General features: G+C 40.6%; 1 protein-coding gene across 1 annotated transcript; it reads left to right on the forward strand.

Annotated features, from left to right (window-relative positions):
• The first annotated feature begins 2290 nt into the window (after nt 1-2290).
• On the forward strand, nt 2291-7664 carry LOC125024064 (L-amino-acid oxidase-like). Its single transcript, XM_047611724.1, has 5 exons — nt 2291-2442; nt 4626-4827; nt 5381-5449; nt 5669-5805; nt 6479-7664. Exons 1-5 carry the CDS (start codon nt 2291-2293, stop codon nt 7275-7277), a joined length of 1359 nt encoding a protein of 452 aa, XP_047467680.1. The 3' UTR covers nt 7278-7664.
• The last annotated feature ends 6154 nt before the right edge of the window (nt 7665-13818 follow it).

Here is a 13818-nt window from a genome sequence, read left to right on the forward strand (position 1 = left end):
CAGAATTTCATTCACAGGCAACCAGACTCATCAGAGCATCAGACAGATTTAACATTGAGAGATAATGCATTTCACAGACACAGTACTAAATACATATATATATTTATTGTGGTTTTTTTCTAGGCTCTGTACAGGCCAGTGCACCTGAAGCAAGCCAAGTGATCTATGCTACTGTTTCAACGACCAGGAAGGAGAACGGTATTTCCTCTAACCTTATAGACCACAGTTAGCATGCTACTCATTTACATTGTTTGATGTGACTTGAGACTCAGTTATTTAAGTTTCTGTATTAGTTTATATTTTTCTATTTGAAACTGGGATTTTTTTAATCTCAAACACAAGTTATTGAACCAAATTCAACAACTGATCAGATTACAAAATGTAGAACAAGCCAAAGCTCCAAAGAGTCTTTGTGAAACTTAGCGCAGTAAATTCCAATGAGTTCAAGCTAAAAATGAGAAGTTGTGGTTTTAAACAAGTGCAGGACCAATCGTGTAAAAGAGACATTAAGCTGATATGTTTCAACTGACTGTTTCTGTCAGATAAAAACTGGCTCCACAGCTGGGTCAGAATTAAAATTAATCATAGCATTGCTAATCCCAATATCTGTGCATGATGTATTTTTCTAACAAAGAAGACACACATTAGTTTTTTATTTGTCTTCACAGCAGCAGAGTCCAGAGTTCGTTCAGCGACACAAGACCCTGTTGACAATGACGTCTGCTATTCTACAATTAAGTGTGTAAGTCGGATACAGTCTTTTATCTTGTCCTCTTTCTATTGTCATGTCTTTAAGACAGTGTCATTTAATTGGTCGAGGGGCTTTGCTTAGTAAATTTCTTTCTATAATCTACAACTTGCATGATATTTGTCTTCTCTATGCTGTGTTGCAGGTTGCTAAGCGCTGACTGAAAGGAGGAGTTCCATCATCTACATGAAAATCAGAAAGTGACACAAGTAGAGCCATAATTGTTGTAGTTACTGTACAAACTGAAATAGAATAGTTGACATTCTTTTGACCTCTCACTTGTGTTCTGTGTTATAAATTTAAACTATTTTATCAAGCCTGACAGTGTGTGCGCTTTAACCAACGTATCAGAGAGGTTTCGGTTTATTTTCATAAGGCAGTTTAACCAACTTGTTCCATCAGCCTCGTCTGTTCACACAGTTTCTCACCAGATGAACTCTGCTGCTGGTTCTAGACGTGCTGCGGTTGTTTATGTATCTGAAGGGGTTGTATTGCTTTTATAGTTTGTGGTCAGCGACGAGACGTGAGTTTCTTGTGACAGTTTCAAAGATGAGAATAAAAGTCATGTGCTACACGTCAGAGCATCTCTGTGTGTTTGTTCCGTGGTACAAAATGTCAGTGTTTTCTAACATGTGTCATGATAATTATAACTATAGCAGAACGTTCCTCGGCTTTTAAATTCATTAACGTCCTCATGAAATAACCTGTGGTACAGTTACTTTCACATTGACAATGGTCTTATGAAATAATAATACAGACTGGCTGGGCCGAGTTACGTTTAATCAAACCATTTTAATAACAAACATTTATCATTCTGTTGTGCTGGGGACCCACACTATGTGCCACTGCTTTGGTGGCGTGAGGTCTGGTCGTAGGGATAGTTCGTTAAACAAATGAACTGAGTCTAACAACAAAATCAGAGTTGCAACAGTGTTGACATGTGATTCAGTTCAAGATAAAGCGATGGAACAGTTAAGAGACACAGGTGCTGTGTTTAAAGGCTCATTTAAGGTAGTACAGTACTGGACACTGGAACATGCATTTGTAGCCTACATTTATACTTGTACCTCGTCAGTCTGACTCACTCTAACTTTCTCTATGAGACTTTCTGCCAACGCAATGTGTGCATTTGGTTCTGACACAGTGTGTCAACATTAGAGATTGATGCAGTTCTATTCTTTCAGCGGAATATTGTATTGTTTCAGTATGTGTGACCATCAGTGGCCCTCTCTGGGAGCTAGTTTGTTGTTATTTATTGAGTGGAGTGACCTTTTGTGGCAGGGAGGACAGTGCTAGACCTTGTCACCTCATTCAGGTTTGAGGGGTCCAGAGGGGTTCTGTGCAGATTTATGAAGAAATGGTCTGGAGAGTTCAGGGGGGTACGGGTGTCCCGATAGAGGCCATAAGTCAAAGACAGGGCAAATACTGAAAGAGCAGTCCAGTCCTTATTAGACGGGACTCATCAGTTCTTATTGATTTGATCCAGCACGATCTGGCAGGTGACATAACACATTCATGTGGGCATTCCCTAAATATCTAAGTATGAGACCATCAGAGCCCAGAGTCGGGTCAGGGGGTCAGACCCAGCCCCAGAAAACCACCACAATAGTGCACATGGGTTCCTCCCGCTACCAACATCTCATGTGCCAAACTCTTTCCCCCGACAGTGGAGAGCCAGAGACAACCTACCAGGGGTGAGACTGCAAGACGAGGGACCCCCCATCGCCTATGGGGAAACCCCAGGCCAAACAAGGGAGAGGGGAAGTTGTGAGACACCACCCGGGCCGGCCACTGTCCAACTGAGGTCACCAGTGCTGACAGCCACCAAGGCAGCCACCATGAACCAACACCAACCAGGCAAATGGCATTTTTGGATTACCATGACTCGGATGACTGAAATCTAAGTTACTTGAAAGTTGAAATCTATCTTACCTTCTAACCATCTGTGGTCCAGCAGATCCGACTGCTCTGTGTGTGAGAATAGTAGCACTTCCCAAGTCAATGTTATCTTGAAAACACAATTTGTGAGAAAATGTTCTGTACTTACCCTCTGTTTCCTTTTACTTGTAGGCTAATATATTATATATTAGTCAAAAATATTTTTAAATTAAGTACTTATGGGACTTTTAAATTAGTGTCCGACCGATAGGGACTTTTTGGCCCCATAACGATAGCAGATATAAGAAGAGGTGCAATCACCGGTAGTTGATATGCAACCGATATAGTGAGTTTTTGAGCTGGAATGAAAAGCGGCTGATTGTGCATAGATTTAGCACCGATATGACTATGTAATGTGGCCTACAATTGCTGCTCCAATTGTGTTTTCATTTTACAGTTACTTATTTCATGAACTAACTTACTTGGTACTATTCAACCTTTTTGTGTTCCTGCTTTCTGATGTTGATGTCAGAAGGTATCACCATCTGCTCCTTGTCCACCACCACTATGTCCAGTTGTTTGCCAGGACCTGTTTGTCTTCAGTCTGGAAGCTGTAGTCCCACAGAACCTTGCCCCTTTTGTTCTAAACCACCTTCAGTGGTGTGACCCATTGGGACTTGGGTACTTCTATTCCACAGTGGGTACAGATGTTCCTATACACTATCCCAGCCACTTAGTTTCATGTATGTTGACCCAGCTAGGATCTTACACCCTGCTACTATGTGCTGGACTGAGACCTGTGCTACAGGTATAGATTGTACTACAGGTCGTATAGTGTATTTAATCCACAACTTTTCAACATGATTTTACTGTAACATAACGTATACAGCATGCAGTAATTATTGTTTTTTGCAGTGAAGTAAATATTCAAACATCAGTAACAAGAATCATATAGTCTTACTGTATAAGACTCAACTTGAATGGTTACAGTGCTTGGATAAATCCACTAGGGGGCTGTTAGCACATCTTAAATTCTTTACAGTGTTGATTGTGTGGGTGGAGAGATGTCTCAGAAACCCAGACTCAGAACTCAGAAGACCATGTTGTGTCATTAATCGACTGTCCAATGCTGCATTTGGGTGTACACTTGATTATTTTTATGAGTAGTATTTGATTGATATTTTGTCACTGGGTCATCCTGCATGGGAGTAATTCTGTTGAGACTGAGTTATAAGAATCTGTGTGCTACCATGGTTTGAGCTTTAACCTCAGAATTAATCCATCACAATAAGTCTAATTTTTCATTTATAAAGCACCTTAAAAGCAAACAGCATTTGCATCAAAGTGCTTCACATTCTACATGTCATATTTTAATTACAGATCAACATCACTGTCTCAACAAATGAAAAGCTATTAACACCCAGGGTGACCAGATGAGGAAATAAAAACAGATAAAATGCCATTGAAATCCAGGGAATGAAGATGAGTCTTAAGGTGTTTCTTAAAAGAGCTGAGGTGCTGCAACAGAAAAGGCCCGCTCCCCTGCCTTTTTCTTCCCCAAAAGTGGCACAGCCAACATACCACGATCTGAGGATCTGAGGGTTCTGGTGATGGTGTAAGGGGTGAGAAGCTCAAAGATATATGAAGGGGCGAGATCATGGAGGGATTTATAAACAAGCAGAAGAATTTTGAAGTGTATCCTAAAATGAACGGGGAGCCAGTATAATGATGCAAGAATGGGAGTGACGTGCTTCTTTGACCTTGTTAATAACCTGGCTGCAGCGTTTTAGACTAGTTGGAGACAGGAGATGGTGGTCTGGTTGATACCTGAGTGGAGGGAGTTGCAGTAGTCCAGCCTGGATGATATGAATGCATGAATAACTGTTTCTCCATCAGAGGGTGATAGGAATTGCCTGAATTTAGAGATGGTTCTGAGCTGAAGGAAAGTGAACCTGACAACAGAATTTACCTGTCTGTATGTCTGTCTCTCTGTCAACAGCATAGTCCTCTGGTTTGCTGAACAGCTGGAAGTTAAGCTGAGGAAATTTGTCATGGATGACCCCAACACCTTTTACCTGGTTAACGGGATTCGGAAGAGGACGGAAGCAGTGAAAAAGAATCCTGATATTCTAAAGTACAAGGTGAAGCCAAGTGAGAAAGGGAAGTCTGCCGACGAGCTGCTGCAACAAGCTCTGAAGAAGGTACTTGAGAAAGATTCACTGAAATTGCCGTGCTTATACTTGCTATTTTGAGTTGTCAAACATCTTTTATTTATTATTTTATTGTCTTAGTACTAAATGTATGTACCACAGTACTGCTGTCAGATAGAAGTCATCAGTACAACTATTGGTTTTAATGAGTTGTTTGTAAAGTTTTGGTACCTCAAAACACAGCATGCTAGTACTAGCTCAATTAAGCTAGTATATAGCTATATGTAAGCGATACAAATATATTTCATTCATTCATTTTCTGTAAGCTATTGTCCTCTAGAGGCTCAGGTTGGGGGACTGAAGCCTATCCCAGCTGTCGTTAGGTGAGAGGTGGGGTACACCCTGGACACAGGGAGACAGACAATCATTTACACTCACACCTACAGCCAATTTAGAATCACCGATGAACCTAGCAAGCATGTCGTTGGACAATGGGAGGAAGCCAAAGTACCCGGAGAGAACCCAGGCTGATGCTCTGAGGCATCAGTGCTAACCACTACCCCACTGTGCCTCCCCTAATTTTCTTTTTCTTTTCTTTTTGTAGGTGAAAGATGAAGTGGAGGCTCATGGCTGCTGGGCTGCTCTGAAAAAATATGACCATTATTCTGTGAAGGTAAAATGTGATCGAACCAAATGGTTTAAAGTGAATGTATTGTGAGGCCTAAACTGGGTGTGCTTTTCCCAAAGGTTGATTATTTGAAAGCAGAGCTCATGAAAAATATTTAACTGGAAAACCAGCATCCAACAGTATCTGAATCATCATATTTGAAAATATTGATTTTATGCGAATACATGAGAACTGATTTTGCAATGCGAACCTATGTTTCTGAAGGAGTACCTGAAAGAAGAAGGAGGTTTGAGTCCAGAAGCCTTTAGGATGATCAGAGAACTGCTTAATGAACAGAGTATGATGTACACTGCGCTGAGTGAGATGATCTACGACCAAACTGACATCAGCGATGAAACCACGTAAGGCCCTGCACATTCTTCTATTTTGTTCTTCCCATGTCAGCTGTTTATTGTCTCCTGATGCAAACTAGTAGAGCTAAATTATTTGAACTGATGTCTGGGAAGATTCTCAGTCATCCAGGACATGGTACGTCCAAAACTCAAAGGGCCATGAAAATATAAAATATGATTCTACGTTGAATTCTTTGTAGATACACAGTCTTGTACAAAGTTTCTATACAGTTTGATGAAGGGTTTGTTTTTGTCAAGTAACAAATATCCACAATCAACACAACTGCAAAGTTCAAATTTATGTGACCCCTCAGCCAGAAACTTTTTTTTTTTTTTGGCCTATGAGTCCATGGAAACACATCTTCTCACCTTAATAAAACTACCATCAGAAAAGTCCCTGAAGAACCAAAATCGTTCACCTCTATGCAGATGACACGGTTTAAAGTGCAAAAATACAATAGAGATGTGGGCTTGTCCCAGCTTTTGTTACTTGTGTTGTGACAGATGTTAAATTTCAGATGTGAACACAACCATGACTCAGATCATAACTGAGATCTAACCTAAACATACACAGCCTGCTGGTTTCTCTCTGAGCCTACACACATTTTACATTCTCAACATGATCACCTCAGTATGTACGAATCCGTAAATGATATTAACTGTTTGTCTTTTTGTTTTTAAGGTACTATGAAGTGATTGGTGGGTCGGACCTTCTCACAAAAGCTTTCCTCAACATCCTCAATGTCCCTATACTCCTCAACTCCAAGGTCAAATCCATCATCCACACAGATGACGGTGTAAATGTGTGGTATCAGACAGCTCCAGATGCCCCCTTAACAGGAATTGCAGCTGATGCCGTCCTGGTAACAACCACGGCCAAAGCAGCCCTCTTCATTGAGTTTTTGCCGCCTCTCTCCATCAGAAAGATGGAGGCCATGCGGGCCATCCACTACGATAGCTCCACTAAAATCCTCCTCACCTTCAGCGAGAAGTTCTGGGAGAAAGACGGCATTAAAGGAGGAAAAAGCATCACAGACCGGCCCTCTCGTTTCATCTACTACCCCAGCCACAGTTTCCCGACTAATGACACCATCGGCGTCCTCCTGGCTTCCTACACCTGGTCTGATGACTCCCTCCTTTTCCAAGGTGCAAGTGATGAAGACTTGAAGGAGCTGGTTCTGAAAGATTTGGCCCTGATTCATGGTGAGCGGGTAAAGACCCTCTGCATGGGGGTCCTGGTGAAGAAATGGAGCGTGGATCCCTACAGTTTGGGTGCCTTCGCTCTGTTCACCCCCTACCAGCACTTAGAGTACGCCAAGGAGCTCTTCACAAACGAAGGCAGGGTGTTCTTTGCTGGCGAGCACACCGCCTTCCCTCACGCCTGGATCGAGACTTCTATGAAGTCTGCAATCAGGGCCGCTGCCAACATCAACAACATGGCACACAAAGAGTTCAGAGCTCAACACCATGATGAACTCTAATGGTCTCGCTCTGCATTGTTGTAACGTCAATTTTATGGTAATCATGAAACATTAAGTCACGTTAAATTGAAAATTGGAGTATTTTAATATGACTTGGCTGATTTCAACCAACATGATCATGATTTTAACTAAATATAGATGTGGAGTTGGTATTCTCCACATTGTGTCCTACCCTTTCATTCCTGTTACTGTTACAAACATTGGATCCTTAAAACACTGTACTATACAATGCAGCTACACCTGAATGGGAATCGTTAATGTACACCTAATCTCGTGTCTATTCCTTCATTTATGGTTTATTTATTTTCTTCTTTTAAATCCATAATTTTTGGATTTATTGTCTCTAAGTATTTCAACCTGGATAAAATAAAGAATCTGTTCAGTGAATGAAGTCGTTTGTGTCAGAGTTATGAACAACAAAACCTTTTATCTTCATCAAATATAACAAATGCTGCTTTTAAAGAAGGGAGTCCAGTCTGTTGCATAGAAGGGGTGAATATAAGAGGCGACAATTTCACATCCGCTCACTCCTCCACCACCTTGAACGGTAAGCATCTGCTGTTTTAATCTCAAAAAACCTCCACTACAGCCACACTGTGAGTATGTTACCATGAGGAATGATTGATTCTGCTTCTTTAATGACATTTGTACATTTAAATGTACTTAGATGATGGCATGAAACCATGGTCTTAAAGTACTGTAACATGTAGGGTTAGGGTTAGGGCAGCAAAAACAAGAACTACTCAAAGAAAAACTTTATTACCTACATAAGATTTACATAGCGTCTGCACAGAGCTGTTGTTAGGACTGGGAGTCATAATCTTGTGTTTTGTCATAGCTGCAGCTCACTCTCTCCTCCCCTCCAATGTAGTGGTATTCTCTCTCTCTCTCTCTCTCTCTCTCTCTCTCTGTGTGTGTGTGTGTGTGTGTGTTGTTGTGTGTGGGTTGCCGCCTGCAGATTGGTTGACTCTCCAGTAAAGTTCCAGCTGAGCTCAAACTGTGTCTCTGACTGATAGCATCTTGTGATCATTGTAAATATTGTAAATAGTCGTATAGAATTCTTCAAGGGGTAGAAGACTTGAGTAGGAGGGAGAAGCCTTTTTCAGGCCTTGCAAGCCTTGATTCTTTTTCTCCTGTTCATCTGAGTCAGGTCAGTTTGACTGTCTTTTGTTTTCATTGTCATTTTGGCATCAGGTAAGATGGGAATCTGTGTTTAGCTGTTTGGTTTGTTATTTTGGGCACTGCTTCACTCTGAGGAATACAAGAATTAGTAAACTGCTACCTAAGAAAAAACCTCAGGTTTTGGATGTTTGGCTGTCCTCCTTGGGAGTGGGAAGAGCGGGGCCACTTTATCTTGTGTGACCCAGGTGCCCCTAGGCCTGGGCCATAACCATAACACTGTGACAAAGAAGTTTAGAATCGATAGAAAATTGAATAAAATAACAGAAATGTGTTTCATGCATTGTTTAAATAATAATTTAAATAGTAATTCCTGTTTGTGCAGTTTGTGCTTCAGCTTTTTACTATAAAACATAAGATCTGTTTCTTATCACCTTTGCAGAGTTAATTTCAATTAATTTCGACAACCTGAATAAATTAAACTCTGTGAGTGCCGGAGATGGAGTCTGTGTCAGGAGTTTACACTAACTTTCTGTTAACACAAAAAGAACTATGCCAAGAGAGATGGCTCGACACATGGTGATGTGCAAATTACGTAAGTGTTTGGAGGTGATGTTGCTTTGTTTTATTGTGATCTTCTGAGATTTCCTTTTGGGATTTAAATTGGAAGAATTTAATTTGCTTTCTTGAGTAATTGTTGTGCACTTTCAAGGATATGATGTACAGTCTGTGCAAAATCTAATTTCCTTGATCTTAACCTCTATCTGCGGTTTGATGCCATAGGATAAAGTGCTGTTGTACTTCTGCTTTTTGTAGTTCATGAGTTTTTCATGAGTTGAACTTCATATTCACCACTACTTGAGGAAAGGGAAGTCCTTGCTGGAATTTACAAGTATATGATACAGATCACGTACTAACCGCAGAGTGTCCAAATTCTTTTCTTTTTCTCATACATTCTTACACTGGGATCATTGTCAATGCATTCATTTACCCATTGATTTGTAACGCCTGACCATATAAGAGAGAAAAGAAGATTTCTGGTATTAAGGTAAATCACTCTGAAGTCTTAAAAAGTTCAACTTTTATAGACATTTATGTTTACAGAATGAATTAAGATAATAAAAGTTGCACTTGGTCTTGAGTCCAAAAGCTGTTAAACAAAATGCAAAAGAACATCCAAAATATTACCTAGATATTTTGTTTAGTACTTTAAGTAAGTAATGCATTAGTAGCATAGAAATCAACCTGCAACAAATTGCGGAAGCCAACTGCTACAACTACTCACATCTGGATACTATGTGGCTACCAGGAAACCAGGCCATAACATCATGTGATCCATTGATAAAAAAACGAAGAAAAAAAAAAGAAACATGACCTCTGTACCTAACTGGAAAGTCCTGCGACCAATCAGATGACACATAAGTAAGTAAGTAAGAAAGTAAGACCATATTCAGTTTGCATACAATAAATATGAAGAACAAGGCTTCATTTTCAGCTCATTAGGTTGGATTGATGCGAGCATGTTGCATAATTGAAATCTTTAATCCCTTCAAACTAATGTGATCATGTGCACTAATGCCAATTCTCCTGGAGGCCAAGGGAAGCCTTGCTTCCACTCTTCTAACAGTCATTAAAGAAAACACTCCTTTCAACAGGTCAGCAATTCTCTCACTGTCCTCTCTTCCTTATTTCTCTTCTCTAATTATTGAGCATTTTACAATGTGTAAAACAGCGCCCTCTGAATGTTACATAGCTAAAGACTGGTGAAATCTGATATTGCACACTGTTGTTCTGAAGGAGGCCAAGCAGGGTTGGCCTCACTTTCTGAAAAAAAGAAGAATGATGAACCAATCAAAAGAGGCTGCTGTCATGACACTGCTCACCTGTGATTGGCTAGGACTGTGTCAAGGGAAGCCAGACAATCTTTGATCTCAGCCAATCAAAACATAGTATCATCATCACCAACTGAATTACATAACACAAGATTAGCAAGTTTTGTTAGCAAAATTAGCAAGTGTAGTAATGGAGGGTGGAGATTTTACAAAACTACCTCTACAGCAACAAGTTAAGTTAAAATCTGACGGCAGGTCAACGCCTAAACTAGACCTTGGTCCAGAGAGCAAGAAAGGTTTTCCAACTTCTGATATGGAGAATTACGTGAGCACCGAGTGGTGGCTGCTAGCACTAAACTTCAGTCATTATTTTTCTAGCCAATACCGACTAAAGTTACATGAAATAGTGATATACAAGCTGCAACATACTCCTTCCTTCCCCCCACCTCCTAAAAAGCATAGAATTTAGTTTTTGTCTCACTTGGCTTGATCAAAATAAAAATTCCTACACGACGCCACGCTAGTACGTGCAGAACATTGAACTAGTGTAAATTGAGAATTGAGGTGGTAAATAGAATAATAAAATTCAAGAATATCATGAAAAAAAAAACAGACAAATGATGAAATTAATGAATATCATGAAGAAAAAAACAGAGAAACCCACAGGCGTGCAGCTACAACAAATCACAGTTTTACTTTGTGTTGGTTCTCTTGAATCTGGTGCATATATTATTTTATTTAATAGTTACCCAGCAAACCACAAGCTTGAATCATCACGTATTCCAAAATGCAAATCATTCCTGAGCTCTTTTACATTTTAGTTTATTGTCATCAGATCTGAATCCGACTCAGTTGCCAATCACTTAACCAGGACAGGAGATGTGGCCACATTATTCGAGTCTTCCTTGATCAGTTGTCTTTGACTTTCCAATCAGTTTTTGACCTCTTATATATTAGCGACTGACCCATGGTAATTTAAGGGTAACATGAATTAAAGTAAATTAATTTAAAATAAATAAAGTAAATTAACTTGAATCCTTTCACGTCTGAAGACCGTCATCCATCCTTTCCTCTCTTCCCTTCCTTCCTTCCCTCTGAAGTCTCTTGGGATTGGGATTCTGCTCCAGCAAAGGTCGATCAAAGAATTGCTTAATGTGGTGATGGACAGAAGAACATCAGTAGTCATGCAGTAGTCTGTTTATACTGACTGTCCGTTACTTATGTCTAACCGTCTGGACCAGGTAACTATAGTGGAGGCCAGTGGTCGTATCGGGAGATGTGTGGAGACCTACAGGGACAAAGAGAACGGCTGGTACGCTGAACTTGGAGCTATGAGGATCCCTGAATCTCACCAGTGAGTTACTTCATTTATGTTTACTTGATGGAGCAGTGGGTTGGGCATTTGGAGGTCTGTTAGTGGAGGTGGAATGTAGAAGACCTATGTTTAAATTAAACCATCTACTCAGATGTTGCTGTCGTCCTGTTGCTGTGATTTCAGTGAAAGTAGCAGTTCAACATTTATTAATTGAACCAGTCAGTTTGAACACTAGAGCACTAGGGATGTAGTTACAGAACGATACCAAAAACACCTGCACGTATGAAGTACAAATGCTCACATTACCGTAGACCATGGCCCAGAACCAACCCCCAAGCCCACTTGGATTTATTATTTTTATTTAATTTCAATTGTCACATGGGTACAAATTTCTCGGAGAGTATGATCCCTGGGTTCCTGCAGTATGAGCCTTGCTACAAGCTCCAAATTTTGAAGGAGATTGCCAGGAAAGTCACAAAGACAGAGCAGGTAACAGCGTGTGCAAACTTGGATTGAAGTGGGGCGGCGATGATCCTTTTGAATTCAGCGTTTATCTGCAAACAGGTAAAACAGCAGAGGGAGGTGATAAATCAGCAAATCCATGACAAAAAGCCTTACCTCGCTGACTTCAAACAGGGCAGGCCACCTTGCCATGAAACTCTCCACCATTGGTGCATCGTGCACAACTTCGTATCTTCTGTGTGCAAAAATCTTTTCCATCTTGAGTTTCACAGCATCTTCTGCTTGTCCTCTGCTTGCACGAGCACCCCCTCTGAATGGTGGTCCTCCTCCTGGCGTTCTGGTGGAGACCAAATTCAGTTCTCAACTAATTCATTTTGATTCAACGCATGGGAAACTGGTACATTCAACATTCTCTATAATCAATATAACTTAAGATGATTAAATCGAGTTCACAAGAGGTCAATCACGGGTGCAGCCCAGGACACCAGTTGATGCTGCTACTCCAGCAGACCACACCATAAAAGATGGCTGAACCACAGAGTCGTAGAAGGACGTCAGGAGGGCGTCCTGCACTCCTAAGGACCTCAGCCTCCACAGCACATGGGGTCTGCTCTGACCCTTCCTGTATAAAGTTGTCAGTGCAGTCCAGGTTCTTATTTAGGTGAACACCCAGGTACCTTTAAGAGTCCGCTATCTCAGTGTCCATTCCCTGGGAGGGAGCAGTGCTTTGCTCCAACGGAAGTCCACTACCAGCTCTTTGGTCTTTCCCGCATTAATCCGGAGGTGGTTTCTGCTGGCACCAGGCCACAAAGTTCTGGTTCAGTTCTCGGTACTCCTTTTGTCTCCATTGTTGATGACGGCTGAGTTGTCCGAGACCTTTTGAAGCTGACAATTAGTTGTATGGTGGGTGTAGTCGGCTGTGCAAATGGTGAAGAGGAGCCAGTCTCCTGCTACAGATCACCATGGCCGTAGCCAGATTCCTTTTCAAGAAAAATCCAGTGTAAGTACTGTGGTTTCATCCAAATGTCCTAATGGAGAGTCTGGTCTGGTTCTGTTTTTACTAGAACATATGTATGTAGAACATATGTGTGCTTTGTGGTATTTCTCTATAAGCTCTGAACTCTGCAGTGAGAATCATATCATTGCTATCAGATGTTTTCTACAATCTAGAAAAAGTTTAAAATTTTGTCTTTTTAGGCGAGTTGCACCACCAGCACGTTGTTAAATGTCTGCAATGTTTTTAAGATAATTTTACTCTGAGACTCAGTTGTACTCGACCCATAATTATATGTTAGAATGCTAATAAACTACAGACCAACATGGAGGAAATTATCAAGCAAATATCAGTTTCACTGAACGCAGATTTGCTCTGGCATCACTCTTTGCACCACCCACTGATATTTAGGCCTCTGCATCTCAGAGGAGGTTCCTGCAACACAGGAAGAGACCACTTTTCACTTTACACTTCAGTCAGTCAGCGTCAAGACAACATGGAGGTCACAGCTTTCTGCATCGCACTGTGTGAGTACTGACTCCTTTCCAGATTAAAACTTAGTGATAAAGACTTAATTTACAGTTAAAAAGCTCATGTATGTGAAAGTCTTTGAACATTATTTAGTGAGTTAACTTTAATTAAATGCTTTTAACTGATGTATTACACATTTAATAGAAAATATGCTGAATATCCAGTTACAAGAGATGACAAAACTGATTTGTCTATTTTCTTTGGTTTTCAGTGCTTGATGTCCTGCGTGTGAAAAACAATCAGGAAGTTGGCATAGAAATTTTTATTTGGTAATTGTAGAAAAGAAAC

Source organism: Mugil cephalus, chromosome 1 (genome assembly GCF_022458985.1).
Source record: "Mugil cephalus isolate CIBA_MC_2020 chromosome 1, CIBA_Mcephalus_1.1, whole genome shotgun sequence".
In the NCBI taxonomy this organism is placed as follows: Eukaryota; Metazoa; Chordata; class Actinopteri; order Mugiliformes; family Mugilidae; genus Mugil; species Mugil cephalus.

Bases quoted from the DNA above. Each gene is read 5' to 3' on its own strand.
- LOC125024064 (XM_047611724.1), top strand. From the start codon at position 2,291: ATGAGACCATCAGAGCCCAGAGTCGGGTCAGGGGGTCAGACCCAGCCC. The intron at 2,443-4,625 runs GTGAGACTGCAA...CTCTGTCAACAG, and splicing joins CCAGAGACAACCTACCAGGG to CATAGTCCTCTGGTTTGCTG. The intron at 5,450-5,668 runs GTAAAATGTGAT...ATGTTTCTGAAG, and splicing joins ATGACCATTATTCTGTGAAG to GAGTACCTGAAAGAAGAAGG.